This window comes from Pleurodeles waltl, chromosome 6 (assembly GCF_031143425.1).
Source record: "Pleurodeles waltl isolate 20211129_DDA chromosome 6, aPleWal1.hap1.20221129, whole genome shotgun sequence".
Classification (NCBI taxonomy): domain Eukaryota; kingdom Metazoa; phylum Chordata; class Amphibia; order Caudata; family Salamandridae; genus Pleurodeles; species Pleurodeles waltl.
In genome coordinates, this window is record NC_090445.1 from 1659610626 (window position 1) to 1659633182 (window position 22557).

At 45.1% G+C, this 22557-nt stretch overlaps 1 protein-coding gene across 2 annotated transcripts in view; it reads right to left on the reverse strand.

Annotated features, from left to right (window-relative positions):
* Positions 1-22557, reverse strand: part of EGFL7 (EGF like domain multiple 7) — a 59520-nt gene that overhangs the window by 25071 nt on the left and 11892 nt on the right. Inside the window, exons 3-5 of one of the 2 annotated variants that reach the window (XM_069241591.1) lie at positions 20487-20550; positions 4612-4843; positions 395-520 (exon numbers count right to left, since the gene is read on the reverse strand). In XM_069241591.1, coding sequence (XP_069097692.1) covers positions 395-520; positions 4612-4691 — 206 coding nt within the window. In that variant the 5' untranslated portion in view covers positions 4692-4843; positions 20487-20550. Of the gene's footprint in view, positions 1-394; positions 521-4611; positions 4844-14485; positions 14662-20486; positions 20551-22557 lie in introns of those variants that run through there. The other variant, XM_069241592.1, reaches the window with a different exon arrangement.

Consider the following 22557-nt stretch of genomic DNA (forward strand, 5'->3'; position numbering starts at 1 on the left):
AACCCGTTGTTAAAGGCCAGAAATAAAACAATGGCGCACGTGTTTGACGGTTTTTATTTGATGGCCTATACCCTATACAGCAAACCATGGAATAACCAAGAACATTTAGTCTTCCGAGTGAGAAAGCATTGTGACAGTAGAGCTTCTAGAGATGCTTTCTAGGCAAATACTGATGGTAATTCGCTGTAAGGAAGACCACCTAAGACACTCAATACATGGCTGGTACCTACATCCCGGTGAACATTTGGAGCTATTAGGAAAACATGCCGCCAAAGATGCAAATTTAATCATTGGATTTTCAATCGATTTGTAATAGAAGCTTATATTTAAAAAGAAAAAAAAAAGATAATTATAAATAGTTCTACAAACAGCGGCTTAGATCACTAGACCTTACCTGTATGAACTGCAGATTCGGTTGCCCTCGCAGGCCTTTAGATAGGGTTGGTAGACGGGTTGCACGTAAGACACGGTGTACGGGAGTTTTGGTGCACTGTGCGTGTTTGCCAAGCACATCCCACGGCTGGAAACAATCAGAAATAAAATACCCTTGAGAAAAGAAGTGTAGGGTGACCAGCACCCCAAAAACAGCCTTTTCACCACAGATTGCCATCCATGCATCATTCTCCACTTCCTAGCCATATCTGAGTGACATTTCAAGGCATATTTGTGTTATGTTACATGCATTTGTACACAGTATGTTACCATTTGAATGAATAGCGTTTTCGAAAGCTTTGCTTTGACTCTCGTTGACTGGAGTCAACGTGGCCTGTGGACATTGTATTTGGTCGTGTTTCATGTATAGGGGTGTCCTATAAGAGATGGTGCTGGATCTGCGCAACGCATTGTGTGTATGGATGTGTGTGCGTATTCCTGTAGTTCTGTGGAGGTGCACAGTTGTCTGAAGAGAGGACCACCACCGGGCAGCCTAGTCGAGAAGGAGCGCAACGTTGATGAGTTGTCAAAAGCCTGGCACTTGGAGGAGTTATTTGTGAGGTGTCTCTAAGACCGGGCCAGGAGAGACATGGCAAACAAGCATGTACCATAAAGGGCTACAGCATCAAGTGCCCATGCTCGAGAGCAAAGACAGAGTGATGCTTTCATATTGGTTGGCTGAGGAGAGGAGCCCACATGTATAACATGCCATAGTCCGGGTGCTAAGAGTAAGTGAGGCTATCATTGTAACCCGAAATGGATGGGATCACAAAATTACCATCTGAGCCCCTGAAAGAATATGCCAGAAGCAACCATCCAGAGGTACAAACAGCTGTAAACGTTTTATACAGCCCACAATGTGAGCAGAATAGGTCGGATTTGGTACTGATGCTAATAACTACTTTTTGCAGGATCTCGGGCAGCACCGCCAGCCTCACATGGTCTCGTCGGTCCATTCCAGGGTCTCATGACAGTCTGTTCTGACATCAGTGCTTAATTTATTTATATAAGTGCCAGGCCCCAAAGTTTTTCTTAGGAGCCCGTGGTCTGTGCTGCACAATGCTCAGGTTAGCAAACAGCAAGACTGCCCCATGGTGGTTCCACCGCCCTACACTTCCGCTCTCCTTATACAATCCTTGCAGACCCTTTTTTATTCCAACTTTCTCCCTTCACTACTATTTTCCGAGCTTTCTCTTCTTTCTTTCTTCCTTTTCTTCCTCTTTTGGTTTGGGTCAAAGTTTGATGATAAAACATAAGTCCTGCTCCTGCGCAGGCAGCCACTGCTCACATTAGAAATATAGGGATTCATGTAGACCAGATGTCTCCAGTGAGTAGTTCATGAGCTACCAGTAGCTCTCCAGTGCCCTAAGAGTAGCTCTCCTTTGTGCAGCCCAGGCTACTACTATGGAAGCCTTTCCTTTGTTGAATTATTATATGTATTAAAAAGTAAATAAAACATGAATTCAAAAGGAGAATGTTTGTATTTTCAGTACTCAAAAAGTGTTGGTTGGAGAAAAATGGTTGAATACTAAAAATGTATTTAAAACTATTATCTTAGAAGAAGAGAGTCTCACTGCTCACATTTTTTCCTTGGTGCGAGGAGTTTTGCAGCTATGTCTGCTATGTATTACCCATTTAGAAACATTCCACATTGATAATGTTTTTTTTTTTACTAATCTACTGGCAACTCTACCTAATGCACTGATGTCATCACTGCTGTCAATCTTGGATGGTGTGCTCTCGCCTACATACCTAATATTAGTAGCTCGAGATGATTTTCATTGAACATAAGTAGCTCTTGTTACAGCAGAAAAGGTTGGAGACCCCTGATGTAGACTATCCTTTAAGTCAGAACATTGCCTCAGTATGCCCTGACTCAGGATTGTGGTTCTTTCCCATCACCACATGTCTGCACAAACATTACCCATCTTGCAGACGCTAATCCCTGCGCCCCACTAAAGCCACAGCCGGCAGGACTCCTTGGAGCCAAGAGCCAGAGGAACACTGATATCAGATGCACTTTCTGCCGCTTCAGCAGTGGTCCACAGCCATGTGCCTTCTCGCCTGCCACAAGCCCTCCTGCACTGCGTTATAGTGTGGAATCAGGCCTGGAGAAGGGCGGTAGGGGAGGGGCTCACAGGGTATCTGGAGTGTCTGTAGAGGCCTCGGCAGATGTGTTCTTAATAAGAACCAGCTTCCCTCCCTCAATGACTAGAGCCCATTCTAAGGCGGCTAATTCAATCTGACAGGCAAGCGAGCCATGAAAGGTAAGCTGACCACTTCGTGAAGGGCAAGGTAAGGACATGATTTCTTTACTATTTAATCCCTGAGAACTTCATTGCACAACAAAAATAAAACATTCACATTATTCTGGAAAACATAATTGTGATAAGTCTTTCTCGCTGTGCAATTTTTTGTTTGAATCAGTTTTATCACTAAGAAATAACACTGACTGTTACACGTCACTGCCCACGAACTGACCTTTCTCTGTAATTGGTTGATTCTTACCACTGAGTTCTTCTTCCTCAGAAAGCTGAGAGGCTGATTTTATCTCAATGGATCCCTGTCTGTGCCCTTCAGTTTATTCTTGAACCTCTTTGGGAGGCACTTATCCAAAAGGGCTGTCCTACGTGTTTACTCCAAGGAGGCCACCAATTCAATCCTCATTAAGGTACAATAGGACACTCAAGTCTACCCACATTGTGCAAGTACCCTACGAGGACCTGCATAACTCCCAATTTTCTGAAACCTATTCCCCCCCCCGAGTAAGAAGGACTTATTCCCCCCCCCCACACAAAATACAAATCGCATCAATTAATTAATTGTTCTGATCTCAAAGTTTTTTTTTTTAATGTGGGTGGGTGGAATTTGCTGTGATTCTGCTGGACTCCCAAGGGACTCCCATTGGAGTTTCTTTGGACTTCTGAGGGACCAGATAAGTGAAACAACCGAAAAACAAAAAAGTATTCACAACCAATCGTCCATTCTTATGGTGCACTGTGTTTACCTTGGCCAAGTAAGAGTTCATTTTTCTGTGAGCATGCTTAATTTTATGATTGTCTAAATATATATTTAATGCTTTTCCTCACAGAGGTAGATGTGTGACCTCCTCATTAGCCTTGTAACTGTTGGGAGGATGCAATGACCATGAAAACAGTTCACTCTGCGGTAAGGCACAGCAGACCAGTGTACATGGAGACTAGTGCCCGCCCCACTCCCCTCACTGGGATGTGTCAGAATATTCGGATGGGTCTTATGTGCACTGATGAGTAACATGGATGACTCTCTTCCGCTATGTACTGGGTTCCCCTGGCATGTCTTTCTGTTCATTCTGTTACTGTATGCATTTACTGTGTAATCTACCCTCAGTGACAAGGTATGTCTGGGTGTAGCTGCCCAACACACGCATATAAGATGAATTCAGCGCAATAAAACACCTAAAAGGCAGAATGACGTAAACAAGTGTATTTTTCTTAATGAAAGTGAAATCGAACATACCTCTTTCATAAAATAAGAAACAAACACTATACTGGAAACAATGTTGCCTGGCTGTGAATACATAAGCACTGAGATCTAATCCAGAGTTCCCTCTACTTGCATCCATCGTGTGATCTTGGACAAATAAATTTGTTTAGTTTAGGGAGGAAGCCTTTTTACACGACTGACAATTTAGCAACCAGACTTTCTGCCCTATTTAGCAGTACTATTTCAGAATAATTAAACTAGACTAGTCGAAAACGCCATGCCCACTTCAGGGTTTTTAAGAAAGTTCTAAACAGATGCTTTTTCGCATGAAGTTCTATATTCGCCTTTCATAACACTGTATTTGCACATCAATGGCTGTTGATTTTTTTTACTTAGTTTTGTTTGCAAGTAGGTCATGTGTGCAAACAATGGTGCTTTCTCTGTCGAAGGCCCTCGCCAAAACTAGGCCCCTTTCTGTCAGGCTTCACCACAGTGAGTTAAATCTCAAAATATTTCACAATTATGCTTGTGTTTCCAAAGCTGATGCAAGCTCTGTGAACACAGACCCTATGAAGCTGTTCATTGGGCTGTAACGTGTTATTTGTCTGTCCTCTGTTTCCAGTGACCAGTGTATGTTATTGTGTGTGGGAAGAAGGCCTGCATGAGCTGGGAACGGCCACAGCTTGCCAGTGATGCGAACACAAAGCGACTTACCCGGGGTGATGAAACAGATCAGTGCTGGTCACCCCAAGGATTAAGACACACCCTGCTAGAAGGGAGACGAGTCCCCACATTTCCTGGTGGTCGTCTTACACTCTTTGGTTAAACTGTTTGCTGAAGTGACCACAAGTCGTTCTTTCACTTTGTTGTTGAAGTTTTTAGCTGAAGTGACCACTCTTTTGGCCAAGAACGGCTCCTATGGGGTGAACCACGTCAGATATAGAACCTGGAACAGAAGGGATAACAGAATGAAGGTGACATCTCTATAAAAGAATCACTGGAATCAAAACGTTGCAGTGCACTACAGGGTTTGCACCAAACTGCAAGTGATGCATAGAGATTGGGGGCAGATTTGCTAACATTTCATGCAATACTTTGCAGCTACAAAAGTTATTGAGCTGAAATGTGTGTAAGAGAAACAGAAGAACAGCACCAGAACTACTAGGAGATGGCACTGTTTTCCTGATGCCCTTTTGGCTGCCATGTGCCACACACACCCCCTTGCACAAAGTGCAAAGGAGTGTGTGATGTCAAGCATAGCTTTGGTACTGGAAGGATACCCTTGCATACAAAACACTGCGCTAAACTTAGTTTAATAATTTCCCCACGTCTTATGTGTGCTGCATAGTGCAGAGCACGTGCAAAGTTGGAAACATTTGGAGAAATAAAACATTTAAGTTAATGCCAGCCTCAAAGACGTGTTCTTTTTGGGTGCAAAGCCCTCTCTACAAATGTTAATAGACAGGACTTTGTGTCAAAATCCTGGGGAGTAGTATGGGAACACCCAGTTAAAAACCATGATACGCCCCCTCGACAAAAAGCAAAGCTAACCTACTTCGCATTGCTTAGGGCTACTTTCCAGCACAAGTAAACTTTTGTTCTGGAAAGTGAAACCCAAATCAACAGTTTGCACCAGTTTGTGTCCGTTTTGTGGCACAAGCCTGGCACAAATTAGTACTAAATCTACCTCTTCATGTTCGAAAATTAATTTTTGTGAAGTTACAGGGAAGGAAGGCATTTGATGGATCCATCGATGCTCATGCACGACATAAAAAAATTATATCTTAGGTAGTCCTGCTTGCAGATCAAATACATACAAATCTCCTTGTGAACTTAATGTGGACAGTATTGGTTATAATTAATTTCACTTGTATAGCAAAATACATTGTGAAATGTTAATTTCAGTCTACCTGGATGAGCAGCGCATTAAAGGCAAATATTTAAAATAAACAGAATAAAATGCTTGGAAATCAGTTATGTATAGATACTGCAGTTAAATGTAATAGATAATGATTGTAGACTATTTCAGGCAGGCACAACGAAATAAACGAAAAAAACAAGATTCCTGTTCAGGTGCCAAACAATTACAAAGAAATCACTCATTAAATTCAAAATTGCCCCACAATAAGAATCTATTTAAAAAACAAGCATTGGCAAAGCAAATAGGCCTGGCTTTATTGCGCTAATGCACAGAAACAGCATTTATGCCTGCTTGTATCTACATTGTTAGATTGGTTAAACCAGACCCTCTGGCTTTGGGAAAGGTTTTTTATGTGACAACAGAGAAGGAAGAACCGTGAGTAAGAGATAGATGAAGAAAACAATGGGAACATTTATTTAGGGAAACATAAATGAAAAGTCAAAAGAAAGAAAAATTGGGTAAGAATTGAGAAACCTACTGCAACGAAAAAAAGAAACAAAAAAAGGGCTTCTTTTTGTATAAAATGCATGTATGTATTAACATTTGGTGTACATTTGAGATGTAAAATAGTACCTGATGCATTGCAACGCAAACATTCCATTCTAGTTGGAATGGTTCATCGAACAGCCAATCACATGAGGTATGAAGGAAATACTCCTCTGGGTGCTGCCAAAGCCCATTCTAAGTATATTTAAGTGCTAAGAATAAGCCCTGTAGACAGATGCTTTGTAAAGCCAGACCTAAAGTTAAAGGTACCTCTGTTGTCGTAATGCCTTCCTCGTCCCCCTCCTCTTCCGGCCTTCATTATCCCAGCTTGGTCTCTCCATCTTCACCTCCCTCCCACCCTTGTCTCATGCCTATCTCCCACTCCCTTCTTCGTCTCATGCCTTATTCCTGTGTTTCTAATCTCGCTGTGCCTTCCTCACGAAAAACGAAATAGCGTCACAAAGGGAGAAAGCAGAAAGCTGCAAGAGTGAGATGAAGGGACAGAGGGGCTGTAAATGGACTGAAGAGGCCCACGATGGCTTCAGGATTACGCCGCCTCGGGAATTCCGTGTTCGCACATTTAATTGCAGCAGCCACGTGTTTAAGAGGAGGGCTTTGAGCACCGGCACACTTGTATTTACAAATTAAGCACTGTTCAAGTATTTCTTTGGTTGTCTCCTTTCTATCCATGTCTGTCCCCCCTCTCTTTCTCTTGGCGCTTCTCTTCCTTTCCATGACTTCCTCTACACCTCTCTCTTGTTTCTTTCTTTCTTTCTTTCCGCTGGGACCCCCCTTCCCTCCCCCAGCATTTATCTATCTTTCTCTCTTGTAATGTGGTATCTGTACAAGAGATTCAAGTGGGGGGATTTGGGCAGCTTAGCGCTTCCAACAGAAGGAAAGGGTTAAAAAGTCAGAGGCTCCTCGGTCTCCTTACATTTTTAAACATGTGGAGCGTTTGCTCACAAGAGTTTCAGTGCACCTATGAGCAGGTCCATTATCTCAAGCAGTGGCCCTGTAGTAGATTTTGGTACGCAGGGACTTCCCACGATGAGGATCTCCCCGTCCCTTTTATCTGAGAGTGTTTGGGGTCTTCGATGGGTTTAGGCCTCGCACCCCGCTAAGATAAGGCGGGAGCGGCTGCTGGGAAGATTACTGGCCCTTATCGCGGGCTCTTAAAACCTGCTGCTGAAATCTCCTGCCCCAGCAGGGCGACGGGCTTCTGCTAGTGTGACAGGTGTCTGTGAAGTGGGCCACTCGCACAAGTACAACCCGCAATAACTTCCCATATATGTCCCCCTATAAACACACAACCATGCATAAAAGCTAGGCTAGAAACAATCTTACGGAACAGCGCTTTGGGCCATAGAAGTTCTCGCTAGGCACTATATAAATGCTATATACTGTGACACCAGCATCTTTCTCTGGCACCAGCGGAGCAAAGACGTTTCAACGCATGGAAGAGTAAGCTAGTTTTATTTTATATTGCTACATTGCATTGTGGGAAACCAATACCTCAGTGCCATTATTTTAAAGAACAAACCAATGCGTGAAATAAATGTAGAGGTACATCTCTTAACTCGATTCATCAAGCCTTTGCCTGGATCGAATCAACACACTACATTCTTTGCCCTGATGTCATTTGTCTGAGGAGAAAGCAGGATGTGATACCATCACACTGCAATAACCTCTGAGTGGGCCCCAATCACAGGACCCCTCATGCTGGTCTGAGGTGGTGGATGCTGAAGCCTCTGAGAAAACCCACATAAACAGATCTGAGTCGACTACTGCCTTGGCTGGGGATAATAGTTCCCTTATCTTCATATAAAAATGCAAAAAAACACTTCAAAGAGTGTAATACTAAACTCAATATTAATCGGATCATATGACTCCAGTGCACTTCGAGTAGGCCTGTGCACCTTCTGGTTGTATGTATCACATCAACACAATACATACTGCACAATCATTCTCTGCAAAGCAGGCACCCTTGCACTTTGGTGCCTGCGTTTGCGGTAGGCAGCTAATTTTAGCACCAGCGTTAGGGGAAACACGGGGTTGCGCTGTGTAGTAGTAAATACGGAGCATCCCTGCATTTCTGAAATGACGCAGTGTGTTGCTACGAAATTTGCCAGAATGCCGCGCTCTGCCACTTCATAGTAAATGAGTCTCCAGACTCTAATTAACTTGCGGGGTGAACTTAGGGCCTTGGCGGATGGGCTACTCGAGCACAAACGTGACAGATATCCCGTCTGCCATATTACAAGTTCCATTATGTCCTAATCCACTGGAATGATGTCAGAGTCGGCCACGCAACTCTATGGGTCTGGTTACATTTGCTTACATTGAACTCACAACTGGGATGGTACTTTTTAAACTTTGATAACTTTGGTACCATTTGATGAATACATATTGTGTACAGCAGTGATAACAGTGCCGGTGTAAGTGAGCACGTGAACTCCTGCAATCCTTACCTTGAGGCCATTAACGTCTGCCTGCAGTCAGTCACGTTCCACCCAAACCAATATAATGTGTGTGTGCTATGATCTGCAGACTGCCAGGCGTCTAGGGGCACAGGATTCAGTCTCCAAGCGTGTAAAACGTCTCAGTGAGTTAATCCAAGTGCGGCTGAAGTCTGTGCAAACTGCATCTCAAAGGTTTAGGGGCCCATGAGGTAGAGTAATTCTTCCGGGTCGATGAAATGAGCATCACCTAGTATTACCTCGCTCTGATAAACAGGGGCGCTCCCCGGCATAAAACTCACGAGTTAATTGTTATTAGCGCCTGGAAGCTGCCACTTCCCCTCTGACACAACCTGCGCCCTCAGCAATAGGGCCATTTAAGGAAACCGGAAAGAAAAGTCCAAAAATAATAGGAGCCTTTGTCTCTCTAAAATAGCACATAATGGGAGCGAGCGGCATAGCCCAGTCTGCGCCCCATTGGTAGGTAGATAAAGAGAATGTCAGGCTTCGAACCAATCATTTGCCGCCCTCGGCCAATAATAACAGGGCGCGCGGACCAAGCCACCGCGGGCGTCCTGCGCGAGGCCTAGTTATCACTTTCACAAAGATGTCCTCTGAGCCGCAAATTATCCTGTCTATTTCCAGGCCTCTCCAAATAGCTCCACGCTAATTACCGGCGCTGCTTTCATCCTCTGTGACGACTGGAGCTGAAACCCGCACCGAGCACAAAAAACACACAAGAGGAAGCTGTCACAATAAATGTATTCATCGGCTTTTGACTGGGTAAAAAGAGCCAGTTATTTCCATTTCTTTTAAAATGTAGTTTCAATCCCAGGACCAGCAGAGTGAGCTTAATGCAGCATATTTCTTTTCTGTTGTCTTTTTGTTCTGCTTTTTATTCACTTTTTAAAGGTTCAGATCCTTCCGTATGACACACAGCATGGTTAATTATAATACGCACAATGGAGGTTGGTTGTTTTCAGATTTTATTTGCTCACCATATATTGAAAGTTATTTTTTTCAAACTTAAGCTTTTTCATTCTCGAGGCGGAACAGCTACACCACACTGGCCAACCCCAAAGAGGGCAAAACCTGTCTCTGATTATTGAAACAGTTGGAGAACGGTCTGACCCTTGTGTGATAAATTCATAAAAGGAACCAGCCTCCATGCCGGTTAGACTGACAATGGAACCCAATGAAATTCAATTTAGGAAACTTCTCAAAAACTGGCTTTGACCGACGAGCTGAACTATATATGGTAATTGGCCTATCTAGTGTTTACTCTCACAGCACATGGTAGCCATGTGCTCTATAAATCCGTATAACATAACATATTAAAAAGCGATATTGCCTTTAAACTACGAAATTCTTACGGACTTTTGCTTGGACTAACAGCAGCTAACAACTGGCAGTGCTTCTGTCAGACTTTAACACATCCGTGGTGAGCACCCACCCACCGAGTAGGGGTTAGGGACATGGTGCAAGTCAACTAGACCGACGCTGAGTGAGCGTAAACCGTGATTGGTTGGCCTGGTATGAAATCATTTCCGTTCCTCGCACTTTGGAGTCTCATCCCAGCATCCCTTCTGAAAAGGCCGCCTGCCCAGTGGTGTCAAGGATGCCATTGGGCCCGGATGTCCTGAGACCACTCAATGCAAACCTTAGTCTGTTTGGTAACGAATGAGTAGTGTAATCTTTTTTTGGACCCGAGACTGTAGAACACCTTTTTGGTCTAGATGCTCGCCTGCTTTTAAAGTTTGGTTTGAGGGGTGACAAACTGGCCAGTGAGTGTACTGTCACGTGATATACAGAGGAACATGTAAAATCAAAGGGACATACTTAGAAGCTCCTTAAGCCGCCTTAGTCCACCCATAGCGTCATTTTTGTTGATGCTAAAGTGGCTTTCTTCCACGCCACATTTACAAAGTGGTGCAATGCTTGCATTGCGCCACTTTGTGACCACTTGCGCCACATTATGCCTGCGTCAGGCATAATGTATGCAAGGGGGCTTTCTGGCGCAGGGAGTCCTGAAAAAATGGCTCTGTAAAATTTACAACATTTCACTGCACTATTTTCTCAGTCATTTTTAACGCCTGCTCAGAGCAGGCATTAACATGACATGCCCATTACATTTGAGGGGCATCCCTGTGCTTTGCAGCACAAGTGTCAACATTTTTGACGCTAGTGTAGCAAAGCACCACAATAGCATCAAACATTTTGATGCTATTGTGCGAATGACCGCCATAGTGCAAATACGGTGCACACATGGTGTCGTCAGGTGCCGGTATGGGGGGCGCAAGAAATGTGGCGCATCATCCATGATGCGCCACTTTTTTTGTAAATATGACCCAAAGTTTCCTCAGAGGCACATATGTGTCCCTGAGTGGAATAGCCTGGAGACAATCTGTGGAATGTATGGAGTACGTTCTTTAAAAAGATGATGCAAGTTCCTTGCTATGTTTCATGGGGTTGATTTTTTTTGGGAGGGGCAAGGGGTGTGAGAACTTCTATGGATTTACAGAAGGGCAGCGTGACAAAATTTTACAAAAATCTACCTCCTGCACCAGAATGAACAGCAGGAGCCTTTCTGCAGGTTCCACAGGACTGGCATAAGGAGATGTACGCCTGCAGTGCTTCCTGTTAGAATATTCAGATTTTTTATGTCTACTGTATGGTTGTATACTACACAAATACTGGTATGCAGCTGCATGCATCTGTCCCTCGCACACAAAAATATACCCAAGTATATTTGTGACTCACAGTACTAGAATGTAAAAAAACAGGTTGGTACCAGACCAAAGTAGACAATGTATTAAAATATTGGGCACAAATACCCATGAAATACACAGTTTAGTGAGAAAGCATACAGCAGCTGGTCGTTGGGTTGAGAAAAATTGCAGTAATGTTCCCTGAGAAATGAGCACCCCATGATAAAATGCTGAAACTACAAGGACAAGAAACTCAAGTACCCCAGGATAAAATGCTGAAACTACAAAGACAAGAAACACATCATCTGGGTGAGCTCCCAGAGAAGCAATTATGAACTGTTGCCTCCACTTGTTGATACTGTGATGCTGAGCCTGTTGGGGAGGGGCACGTGCATCTCAAACACTTCAGAGGCACTCTCTGCAGCCATATAGGAGGTCCGGGTCCTCGTGCGCTGCCCACGGCTGTCAGTCTGTGAAGTCATTCATGGATCGCTTCTATAGCGCACAAATTGGTCTGCACTAGGCGCTAGAGCAACTTGGTTAGTTGAAGTGCTTGTCCTTCTAGAATGGAAGACTTGGGAGAACAACCCGATTTCAAAAGCAATTTAAACAATATACTAGTTCAGGAAATGCAGGTCCCAGTGAGAAGAGCACTTGCACTGAGCGTCAAGAGGTGTCAGCTCTAAGTGAGCATGGTCAGCAGCTCGTGTCCAGGCGCCTTTCTAATGCTCAAGCAGATGAGGTCACAAGGCCCTTTGTAGTCAGCCATGTTTCTCATCTCTTCTAGCAACCAGACTCCCAAGGTGGTACCTGTTTTTACCCTCATGGGCATATTTATCAAGGTTAGGCATCGCCCTTGAGCCACAGAAGGGGAATCGTGGGCAGCGTAAAACCTAAATGAGATTTATCAAGCCACGCCCACCTTGCGTGGCCCTGCGTAGGTTGGTAAATCTAAGTAACACAAGGCAGCGCGATCCGCAGCCTTGTGTTTCTCTATCCAAGGGAGGCTTCCATGGGTGGATGAAGGGTGTTCCGATGCAGCTGCCCTTGGATTGCGACACATTTGCAGATTTACCAATACTGGCAGATCTGGGAATGCATCAGAATGCTACGCTTCCCCACCAGCACTATGAGGAGAAATATCTTTATTTCTCTTTGTTATTTCCTCTTTCCACAGGTGCTGCACTTTGCAGCACATTGAGAAAGAACACAATGCATCTGTGGATTGTTTTTGTGCAAGGAAGGCATCCCTTCCTGCAAAAAAAAACAATCCTGCACGCAACGGAGGCACCCTTGCAACATGACACAAGGGTGCTTGCATTGAAACTAGGCAGCCAAAAGTGCACAAGCAATAGGAAAGGACAAGAAATGTGCCGTATAGTGGTAAATACAGCGCACTCTGACCCTGTCACATAGCGCTGCAGAGCAAGGTGGCCTGTTGCGCTGCATTAATTTTTCATAAATATGGCCCTTGGTGTCTCCAGATCTTAGTGTCCTTTGAAGTAGTAGTTCTACATTCACCTCAGACCTAATCTACCCCCACCCCTCACCGCCGCCACCTGTCCCAAAGAAGGCCCCAAAACTCAACTAGTCCCTCCCACTCTCCTTTTCAGGGTGCCATTCTTTGTGAACTGTATAGGCAACAACACTGGAATTATGTAATTCTGCAGCGACGACGTGGTCTACATAATTATGGATTTACCTAATTTGTCCCATAGTACAACAACGGCTTCATTGTTTGCAGATTTTAACAATAAATATGCTTCTAGCTCAAATTGATCAATAGTTACTAAAATAAAGTGCCACACATTGTATCTGCAGGTTTAGACCCTTTGCACATAATAAGTGGTCACCGTTCTGGGTACCACATTTGGGAGTTGAGCTGTTATAGATGAGGTAAAACTTCGGACCATGAAGTATAAATGACAAAACAGACACGTGATATTGCTAAGGAAGGTGCCGTATTATACCACATACTTTTCATTTTCTTGTCGCATAGTTTAGCCAAGTCTGCATCATAACTTGGTCCTCCTGCGTATTGTGTAGCCGTGAGAGCTTTTATCGGTTTGTGGTACAGCATTTCTTCACCACTAGGTGGCGCTGCCTCTCCATATGTCACAACAATGGTTACTATTAAAAAGAAGGTGGACAGCACTCCGGCGAAGATTTGAGCAGTCCATCCATCACTTTTTAATATTCTTCACTGTGTGGTCAGAACTTCCAGCTTCCCAACTTCTTCTAAAGAAAAGTTGCGCATCCTATTATGGGTGGGAGGGAGATTTCTGTAGTCAAGTGAACAGGAAGTTACGTGGGAAACACGAAGAGCGAGCGAGGTGGACCGAGCTTCTGATGAGATTATACTAGAGACCGGTGTCTCAAGGACAATCCGACGGAGTTGGGGCAGGGTCAATCTGTGCTTGACGTGTGATGGGCTTGAGTGTACCACAATGTGCCCAAGCATTAATATGGTACTCTACGCCTGACATTGCATGCTAAGTATTCCACTTCGACACACATGTGTTCCAATTCCAAGGCTTTGCAGTGCCCTTGCATCAGCAGTGATGCACACCTAAGAAGTGGGGGTGGCCACTGTCCTGTGCCACTCTGACGCGCCCCTCCGGGGCCTGTCGCGCAGAGAGCCTCCCCCGCGGAGCAGGGGTTCACGCTCCGGGTGGGCACTGCTGACATGCCCTACTGCAAGGAAGCAAATGACCCACCTGACTGCTGTTTGAATTATAAAAGAAAGCAATAACCCGGATCCTGTGAGCCCCTCGGGCTTCGGTGGCCAGGTGCCACTGCACCTGCTGCACCAATGGAAGCTACGCCCCAGCAATGCTGTATGATGTCCACCTGGGGTATGCAGGGTGCAACAGCAACGTTCACGTAAGATACACGACCCGGCTCACATCACTCAGGAGGCACTCAGTGTGCTCGGCTCACTCCCCTCCTCCCTCACCTCCTCCTCGCCACCACCCTCCGTCCCCATCACTCCCGCTCCAAAACTTTTCAGTACTCACTTCGGCTCCCGGGAAGGCGGAGTGCGGCAGCTGGTAGACCTGGCGGCAGAGGGAAGAGGAGAGGCTGGCACCCAGGCTGGCAGAGCGCTCCTCCCCCGCGTAGGACGCACGGTGGTCCGCTCTGCTCCGCGGATCTGCGACCCTCCTCCCCTGCAGCGCTCCGAGCCTGGGAAACTGACAAGCAACAGATGGGGGAATCCCCCTGCGCGTGCCAGCGAGGACCCCCGCCGGGCCCGGGGGGCGGGTCTGTCCGTGACGTCACCGGGCTGGGATTCCACCCGAGCATCCTCGCCCCTTCTTGTCAATTCAGAGGTTTAGAGGTGAGGGATGCTTTGATCCGCTTCCTACAGACGGGGAGAGGCAAAGCCCCCTCCGCCCGCATCAGCCTGACTGGGACATGCACGGGTTGCAGGGTTAAATGCCTGCCCGACATCTGCCAGCTGTGCCCAGTCTCCTAACCCCTGCAAGCAGGAGCACACGCATCGAGGCGCCGGCGCAGTGCTACGAAGAGAGGCAGAAGGCGCCGGGATGGAGAGGGGCTTCATACGGGGGAGGAGAGGTCTGGTACTTAAGAAAAGGCCCTGTTCTAGGCACAGTGCGGAATCTGTTCGTGACAAAACATTCCTGTAGCACACTTTGCGGCTCTCGTGGATGTCTAGGCGCTGCTTTGCCGCATTGGCTGATTGTAAGAGATTGCGGGATTGACCTTTCAGAACAAATCAAAGAACTTGACGCGTGAGTTCCACGCTTTTACTCCACCGTCGTGAAGCTCGAGCCTCTACTCATTAACTGGAAGGAGACTTGAGTACACAAATCATGCTTTACGAGGAGGACCAGTGGCCTAGCGCCAAGAGGAGGGTGCACTGAGGCTCCTATATATCATGTGCGATATACGTGAGTCTGTATTTAAACATTCAATGCGGTCACATCCCTGTGTATCTACCTCGCTTAGCTTGTGTTGACACACATCATCAGTTTGACGAGAAAAATGTCGTGCCGTGAATTACTCAGGTTCAGCCAGTCGGAAGAAAGCGCAGGTGTAAGTCGACGAGAAGGTTTAGCAAGTTAAACGGTATCAGATCACAACTGCTTGACCTGGAAGTCACAAACCGGGGTCCTGGCGGGGCCAGGGTGGCGTTTCATTCTTCCGTGGAGCGTAAAGTGAGTACCGATAAATTGGGCGCTAGTGGTTCTCACTAAAAGGATACCACGTTTCAGGGTCCTCTGATGCCATCTTAGAAATATGGAAGCACAATCTGCGTGCAATCAGACGTGTGGTTTGTCACATGACGCAGAGTTATGTTTATATGTGTAGGTATATGTGCATACATGTTCAACAACCACTTGCAAAGCCAAAAGATCTCGCCTATGCAAGAGCTATTGGCTTTGGCAATGTGGTTTAGCTATTATTGACACCAATGTGGCTGCTGTTCAGCATGGTTAAAAGTTAGTGGCTTGGAGTGGAGTGAAGTGGGGTAGATTGGGGTAGAATGATATGGGGTAGGTTGGAGTGGGATAGATTGGTGTAAAGTGGGGTAGATTGGAGTGGGGTGGAGTGGGTATTTTGATAGATTAGCGTGGTAGATTGGAGTGGGGTAGATTGAATTGGGGTAGATTGGAATAGGGAAGATTGGAGTGGAGTTAGATAGCATGCTGTGTAGTAGATTGGGATGGGGTAGATTTGAGTGTGGTAGATTGTGTTAGGGTGGGGTAGATTGAGTGGAGTAGATTGACGTGGAGCAGACTGGGGTAGACTGGAGTGGGGCTGATTGGATGGGGTAGATTGGATGGGGTAGATGAGAGTAGGATAGTTTGGAGTACAGTGGGGTAGGGTACGTTGGAGTAGGATGCAGTGGGGCCAACTGGGGTAGAGTGGGTCAGACTGTATTGGAGGAAGGTTGATTTGGGTGACGTAGTAGACTGGAGTGAAGTGGAGTGCAATAGTGTGGAATGGAGTGTGGTAAATTGTGGTACAGAGGAGTGGGCCGAGGTGTAGTTGGATAGATTGAAGTGGAGTTGAAAGAGTGGAGTGAGATGGACTGGGGAAGAGTGGAGTGGAGTAGATGGGAGTGTAGTGTAGTGGGGTTGATTATGGTGGAGTGGGAAGACTGGGTGAATCAGAGTACAGTAGATTGGAATGCAGTGGGGTAGATTGGAATGGAGTAGGGTAGAATAGGTTAGAATGGGGTAGATTGAAGTGTGGCAGACTGGAGTGGGGTAGATTGAAGTGGGGCAGACTGGAGTGGGGTAGATTGGGTGAAGGGGAGTGGGGTAGATTGGAGTGGAGTAGGTTAGGGTAGATTGCAGCAAAGTGGAGTGAGGGGTAGACTGGGTACAGTGGGTGGAGTGGGATAGATTGGAGTAGAGTGGGTTAGAGCAGAGTGGGGTAAGTAGTGTAGCATGAGTGTTATGGAGTGAGCAGCGTAGACTGGAGTGATGTGGAGTCAAGTGGCGATGCGTGTCATAGAGTGTCTCAGAACGGCAGGGCACAGAGTGGAGCAGCATGTCCTAGAGGGGAGCAGAGTGTCATAGAATGGCGTGGTGTGCCATAGATTGGATTAGCCCAGTGTGGAGTAAGCATTGTGTGGTAGCGCACTGCCATTACAGACATCACATTTTCAACTGAAATGACCATTACATTTGCACCAAAATACAGTTTTACTGCACACAAACGATAATGTGTGCACATGTCATCACCTAATGTGTTTTGACCATATTCAAATATTTGTTTCCACTATACTTTAGAAAAACAAAAAATGTGCTTCATTTGTACTAGTTCTGATATATTCTGAAACATCAGTACAGTTAATTTTTTATTACACCCCCTCCTCTTATATGGATACTCTGCAGGATTGTCACATAAATTCTCTCACTTTTAAGTCAGAGGGAAAAAAAAGTAAACACCAAGCTCTCTCGGAAGAGAGAGCTTGACATTTCACCTCTGTCTTCGAATGCACAGCAAATGTGCCAAGATAAGAACGAGATTTAGAGGCCTGTTTACAGGAAAACAAGTTAGTGGAAGAATACAGTAAACAATGTTTGGGGAACAGAAGGGACAAAATCAAGCTGGACAGCCTAGAGCAAATAAAGCCAGTAAACAGAAAGACAGAAACATGAGTTACAAACACAAAGTCAGCGGTAAGCAGTGGGTGGAATGCATTCCTGGGTCAGCTTTCTGAATGTCCCCAACATGTCTTTAGCAAACCAGACAGCTTTGCTGTCTGGTAGGTTTTGACCTAAAAGTCATGTTACAAAACTGTAAGTGAGCAGTGTCACCTGCATTTCAAGCTTGCAGGAATCCCAGGGCAGCCTCAGCCTGTTATATTCAGATGGCACTTAGGAGGACAGAGAGAGGTGGGTCCTAATGACATCAAAAAAGGGACAAGGAGTGGGCGTGGCCAGGCAAAAGACTAGGTAATATTTTCACCGGATGTATTTTGTGTGGAAATGTAGGCTCAATCAGGTTGAAGTGGCTTCTTTCTCCAAAGAATATAGGGCCAGATTTACAAGGCCCCAGCGCCTCTTAGCACCACACTAGCGTCATTTTTATTACGTTAATGTGCCGTAATGGAGGCCATTTTCCATCGCCATATTTACAAAGTGGTGCAATGCTTGCATTACGCCACTTTGCATCCCCTTGCACCACATTATGCCTGCACCAGGCATAATGTATACAAGGGGGGGTGTTCCCCCACAGGGAGGCCCGTAAAAATGGAACAGTGAAATGTACAATTTTCACAGAGCCATTTTTACTGTCATTTTTATCGCCTTTCAATGGTCCTCCCTTCACTTTGAAGGATTAGCGCCACAATTTATCGGCCTAATCCTGCAAACTACCACAATAGCATCATAAATTATGATGCTATTGTCCTAAAGTGTGCCATGGTGCGCTGTATTGTAAATACAGCCCACACATGGTGTCGTTAGGAGGGTGCAGGGGGTGCAAGAAAAGTGGCACATCACAGCTGATGCTCCACTTTATTGTAAATCTGGTTCACAGTCCCTGCTGAGGCACTGACCCAGCACACAACCATTTAAAAATACAACTGTGCAGGGAGAAGCACCCTGTATTACATCAGCACATTTATTTTTGTGTGTGCTCATGTTTTTTTTAAACTTACAACATCTAAAAACCTGCATTTCGAATATTTGAAAACTTGGCTAGTCATCATCAAGTCTGACAGGTCTGGCCTGCAGTGAGTAATAAAAAATTGTGCTCCACAGAATGGGAAATAATAGTGTGAGGTCAGATTTACCAGTCGTAAACCCACACAGAATTCTCAGTTTCACTGGATTTGATGCATACATTTTCCACCTGACAGCAGGATTGGATGGAGTGGGTGAGTACGTGAGTGTAGGGAAAGGTAAGTCCTGGCAAAAGTAACCATTGTATGCCCCCACAACGCGAGAAAAAAACAGGGAACGAGGCTTGGTTGCTGCTGCAGCCAAAACATCACATGATTTTTTCTGGGTAAAACTATCAACCAAAAGTCTGGAGTCTTCACACCTTGGATAACTGGGTGCAGGAACTATCTGCCCACTCTCAATCAGGGAGAACCGAATCCCACCTGGGAGAGTTATATCCAGCATAGGCCCAGGAGGACTGGATCCCTGAAACAGTTTCATAAAGTAAGATTGTATACAATAAATTGGTGCTTAGTTGTTCTGCTAAAACATTGGCATAGGTGTGAACCTCCTGGAGTTACGTTAAACACCTCTAGTCTAGGGTGACCAGTAAGGTAGGACATCCCAAAGGCCCACGTCTAAAGTCGCTGATGGGATGCTGCACAGTGTGGCTAAAGTTACAAAAACAAAAGCTTTTAACGTGGCCACCTACGTCATTTTGTTGAAGCCTACACCACATATGAGCTCACCTACACAATTATTTTGTCGCTTTTTTTTTTCTTTTTATGCAATCAATAATTATAAATGAAATAAAATGCACAAATGTTCTCTTTTTTTTAACGGGAGATTGGGTGAGTTTTTCGGGAAAGGCGAGGAAATATGGGAGGAGATGCAAAAGGAAGAGGGGAAGTGTTGGAAGGGGTGTGAAAGCAATACTTGGGAGGGTGGGAGGAACGGAGCAGCAACATGCGGTTGGGGGAAGGCAACACAGAGAGTGCAGGATGGGGAAGCAATGGGGAAAAGCATACAGGCAAGAGAGAAAGGGCTGTGAAAAGTGGAAACACAGAAACAACGAGTGCAGTGGGAGAGACGTACATGAGAGAAACAGCTAAAAAAAAGTGCTCCTGTGGAGTACTCACCATACAAGGAAAAAAGCAATGCTTGAAAAGCAAGCAGTTGAGGCAGCAATGTTAACCAGTCAAAGGGATTGTAAAGAGGCAATGCTCCATGGGAGGGACAAACACAAGACTGAAAAGCTGGTGCACAAAGAAGACCCAGGCAAATGAAAGTGACAAGAAAGCCAACCAATGGTAAGCAGTGGGAGGGTTACAAGCCACAATATGTTTCACAGTGGATAGTGCATGCACTATCAACTAGCCTGGACCAAAAAAAGCGCAAAATTATTTTGGACCTTTGTTCAGAGATTTGAGATGACTCTGTATCACGAGGGACACATATTCCACTTCAGATTTTCCTTCCATAAATCACTGCTATTTAGGAGTTGCCCGAAATGATGGTGTACTAGGACTACATCTGCCAGAAGTCATTGAGCTTTTAAATGGAAGCCAAGGGTTGAAAAATGTTATACCCGATTACATTGAGTCTTCTGCCACCTTCCTGTTTTTGACTCTGTGCAACCTGCCTCTAACAGCTATGGCGTGGGGATAGGGTGCTATGTTACACCAGGCTGCTCCAGCCCGTTCATCATGAGGCATGTCAAGTGCAGGATGATGGCTCAGATCCATCTTCCTGGTTTCCTGGCCCTCTCCCACATCTCTCCGGTCCTCCATGAGTGCTTTGAGAAGGCCTTGGGTACAGTGCTTTAAAAATAACACAAGTGATGCAGGGCCTACCCTAATAGGAAATAAAAGCTCACCTCATCAAGTTCCATCCTTGGGTAGGGAAGCTGATGACTTCACCAAATTCATGAGATGTTGATGCTAAGGAAAAGAGGAGAAGTAAAGGTAAGAAATAATGTGATTATTTGTGGTTCTCATCTGATGTGTGTCTTTTATTCAGGACCGTACGCAACACATCATGTTAACGTTTTTTTTTTATTGTTGTAGCTCCACGTTACAGACCTGTGCTTGTTTTACATTTCACTCCATGGAAAATCCACCTGTTTGTGGTTACAGAACAGTGACATGTTATTGTAGTTTTTCTCCTTTTTCTATTACAGGAAAACAACCCCTCTGAGGACGCTTCTTCACTACATTTGGGGGTCACCTATTACTCTTTGCCACGCTGGAAGTTCACAGCAACGTTTCGCCGGGGTTCATTTACAAGTGTCTGCAGCATGGAAACAACCCCCAAAATGTGTGTAACCAGACAAAGGGCCAGATTTACAAGAAAGTGGTGCATCAGCTGTGATGTGCCACTTTTCTTGCACCCCGCCTAAAGACCGTGCCATATTTAAAATAATTTTTGACACTATTGTGGTACTTTGCAGGATTAGCATCGTAAATTGTGGCACTAATCCTGCAAAGCAAAGGGAGGCCCATTGAAACTAATGGGCACATAATTTCAATGCCTGCTCTGTTGTCAATTTCACTGCGTCATTTTTACGGGCCTCCCTGCGCTGGAACACCCCCCTGCATATATTATGCCTGGAACAGGCATAATGTGGCCCCGGGAGTTACAAAGTGGTGCAATGCGTGCATTGTGTCACTTTGTAAATATGGCGAAGGCGAATGGGCTCCTTAATGCCACATTAGCATAAAAAAATTATGCTAAGGTGACGCTAAGCGGCACTAGGACCGTGTAAATCTGGCCCAGAGTATGGATTCTGTGGGAGGTTCCGAAACCACCATCCCCATCCCACGCCTGCCGCCTTTCCCCTCCCCTTTGAGGCACTTCCTCAAATGGAAAACTCAACCAGCTAGGTGGACTTCCACCAGAGTGTTTGACCGCCCAAAATTTTGTTTGTACATCAAGATCTCTCATTGAGGAGCTTCTCTACTTCTGAAGAAGCCGCACAGTTGTAAAAAAGTTTGTGAATTAGAGTCTGTTGATTTTTTTTTAACTCAGAATGTTTTGAAATTGTTAGATTAAATCTGATTTAAAAGGTTAATGTTTTCTGAAAAGTAATTAAAAAGTGGAAAGCGACTGACAAAGCAAACTGAAATCAAATGTATTATGACTTGACCACCGTATTTTGTTATTTCAAGCGCGTGTTTAATATGGAAGAAAAATGCAAGAAGTCCATGTCACACTTGGCGTCTTCTGTCAGTGATGGCTTGTAGGGTGACATCGCTTTGCATTCTGGGACGTGTAGTTTTACATTTATCATTACAGGCGTTTATATATATTGAGCAATCGGAGTGCGCTGGGCTAAAAAGCTAGGACTTGGCAATTAAGAGGCAGTTCTGCAATGTTAGCTGAGTTCAGCGAATGCCCACATGCCTTAGAGGCATTAAAAGGCTTGTACTGAAACCAGTTACATTGAAACACTGCTTCTTACCTACCAAATGCGAAGTGCCACTCTCCACTATAAGACTTATAGGTCCATACGAGCGATAGGAAAGCAAAACCGTATAATAAAATAAAATCTAAACAAAGCTAAAATGCCCGGACTGGGTGAAAGTGACCCTAATGAGGGCTAGTTAGCAGCTGTTTTCACTTTTTGTGCTAGAGAACTGCCCTATCCCTGAGGAAAGGTGGATGTCTTTTCCAGTTCTGAGGGCATTTTTATGGCAATCCCACACTTTTAAAAGGATAACCCCAACAAACTGGCAAAATTATTTTTGAAAGTCTCATAGTCATCCAAGCCTTTCTTGGGAGCTTAAGGCAGTCCCTTTGTGTAGTTTCTGAGTTACGGTCTGTCTCCTCTATGTTCATATAATGTGAATTAATGGTGGTTTCTTTTGTTTGTGTTCATCCTGTCCCAAGGACTGCCCATAAAGATGGTATAAGCTGCTTCTCATAATATACTTTTTACAATTAAGAAA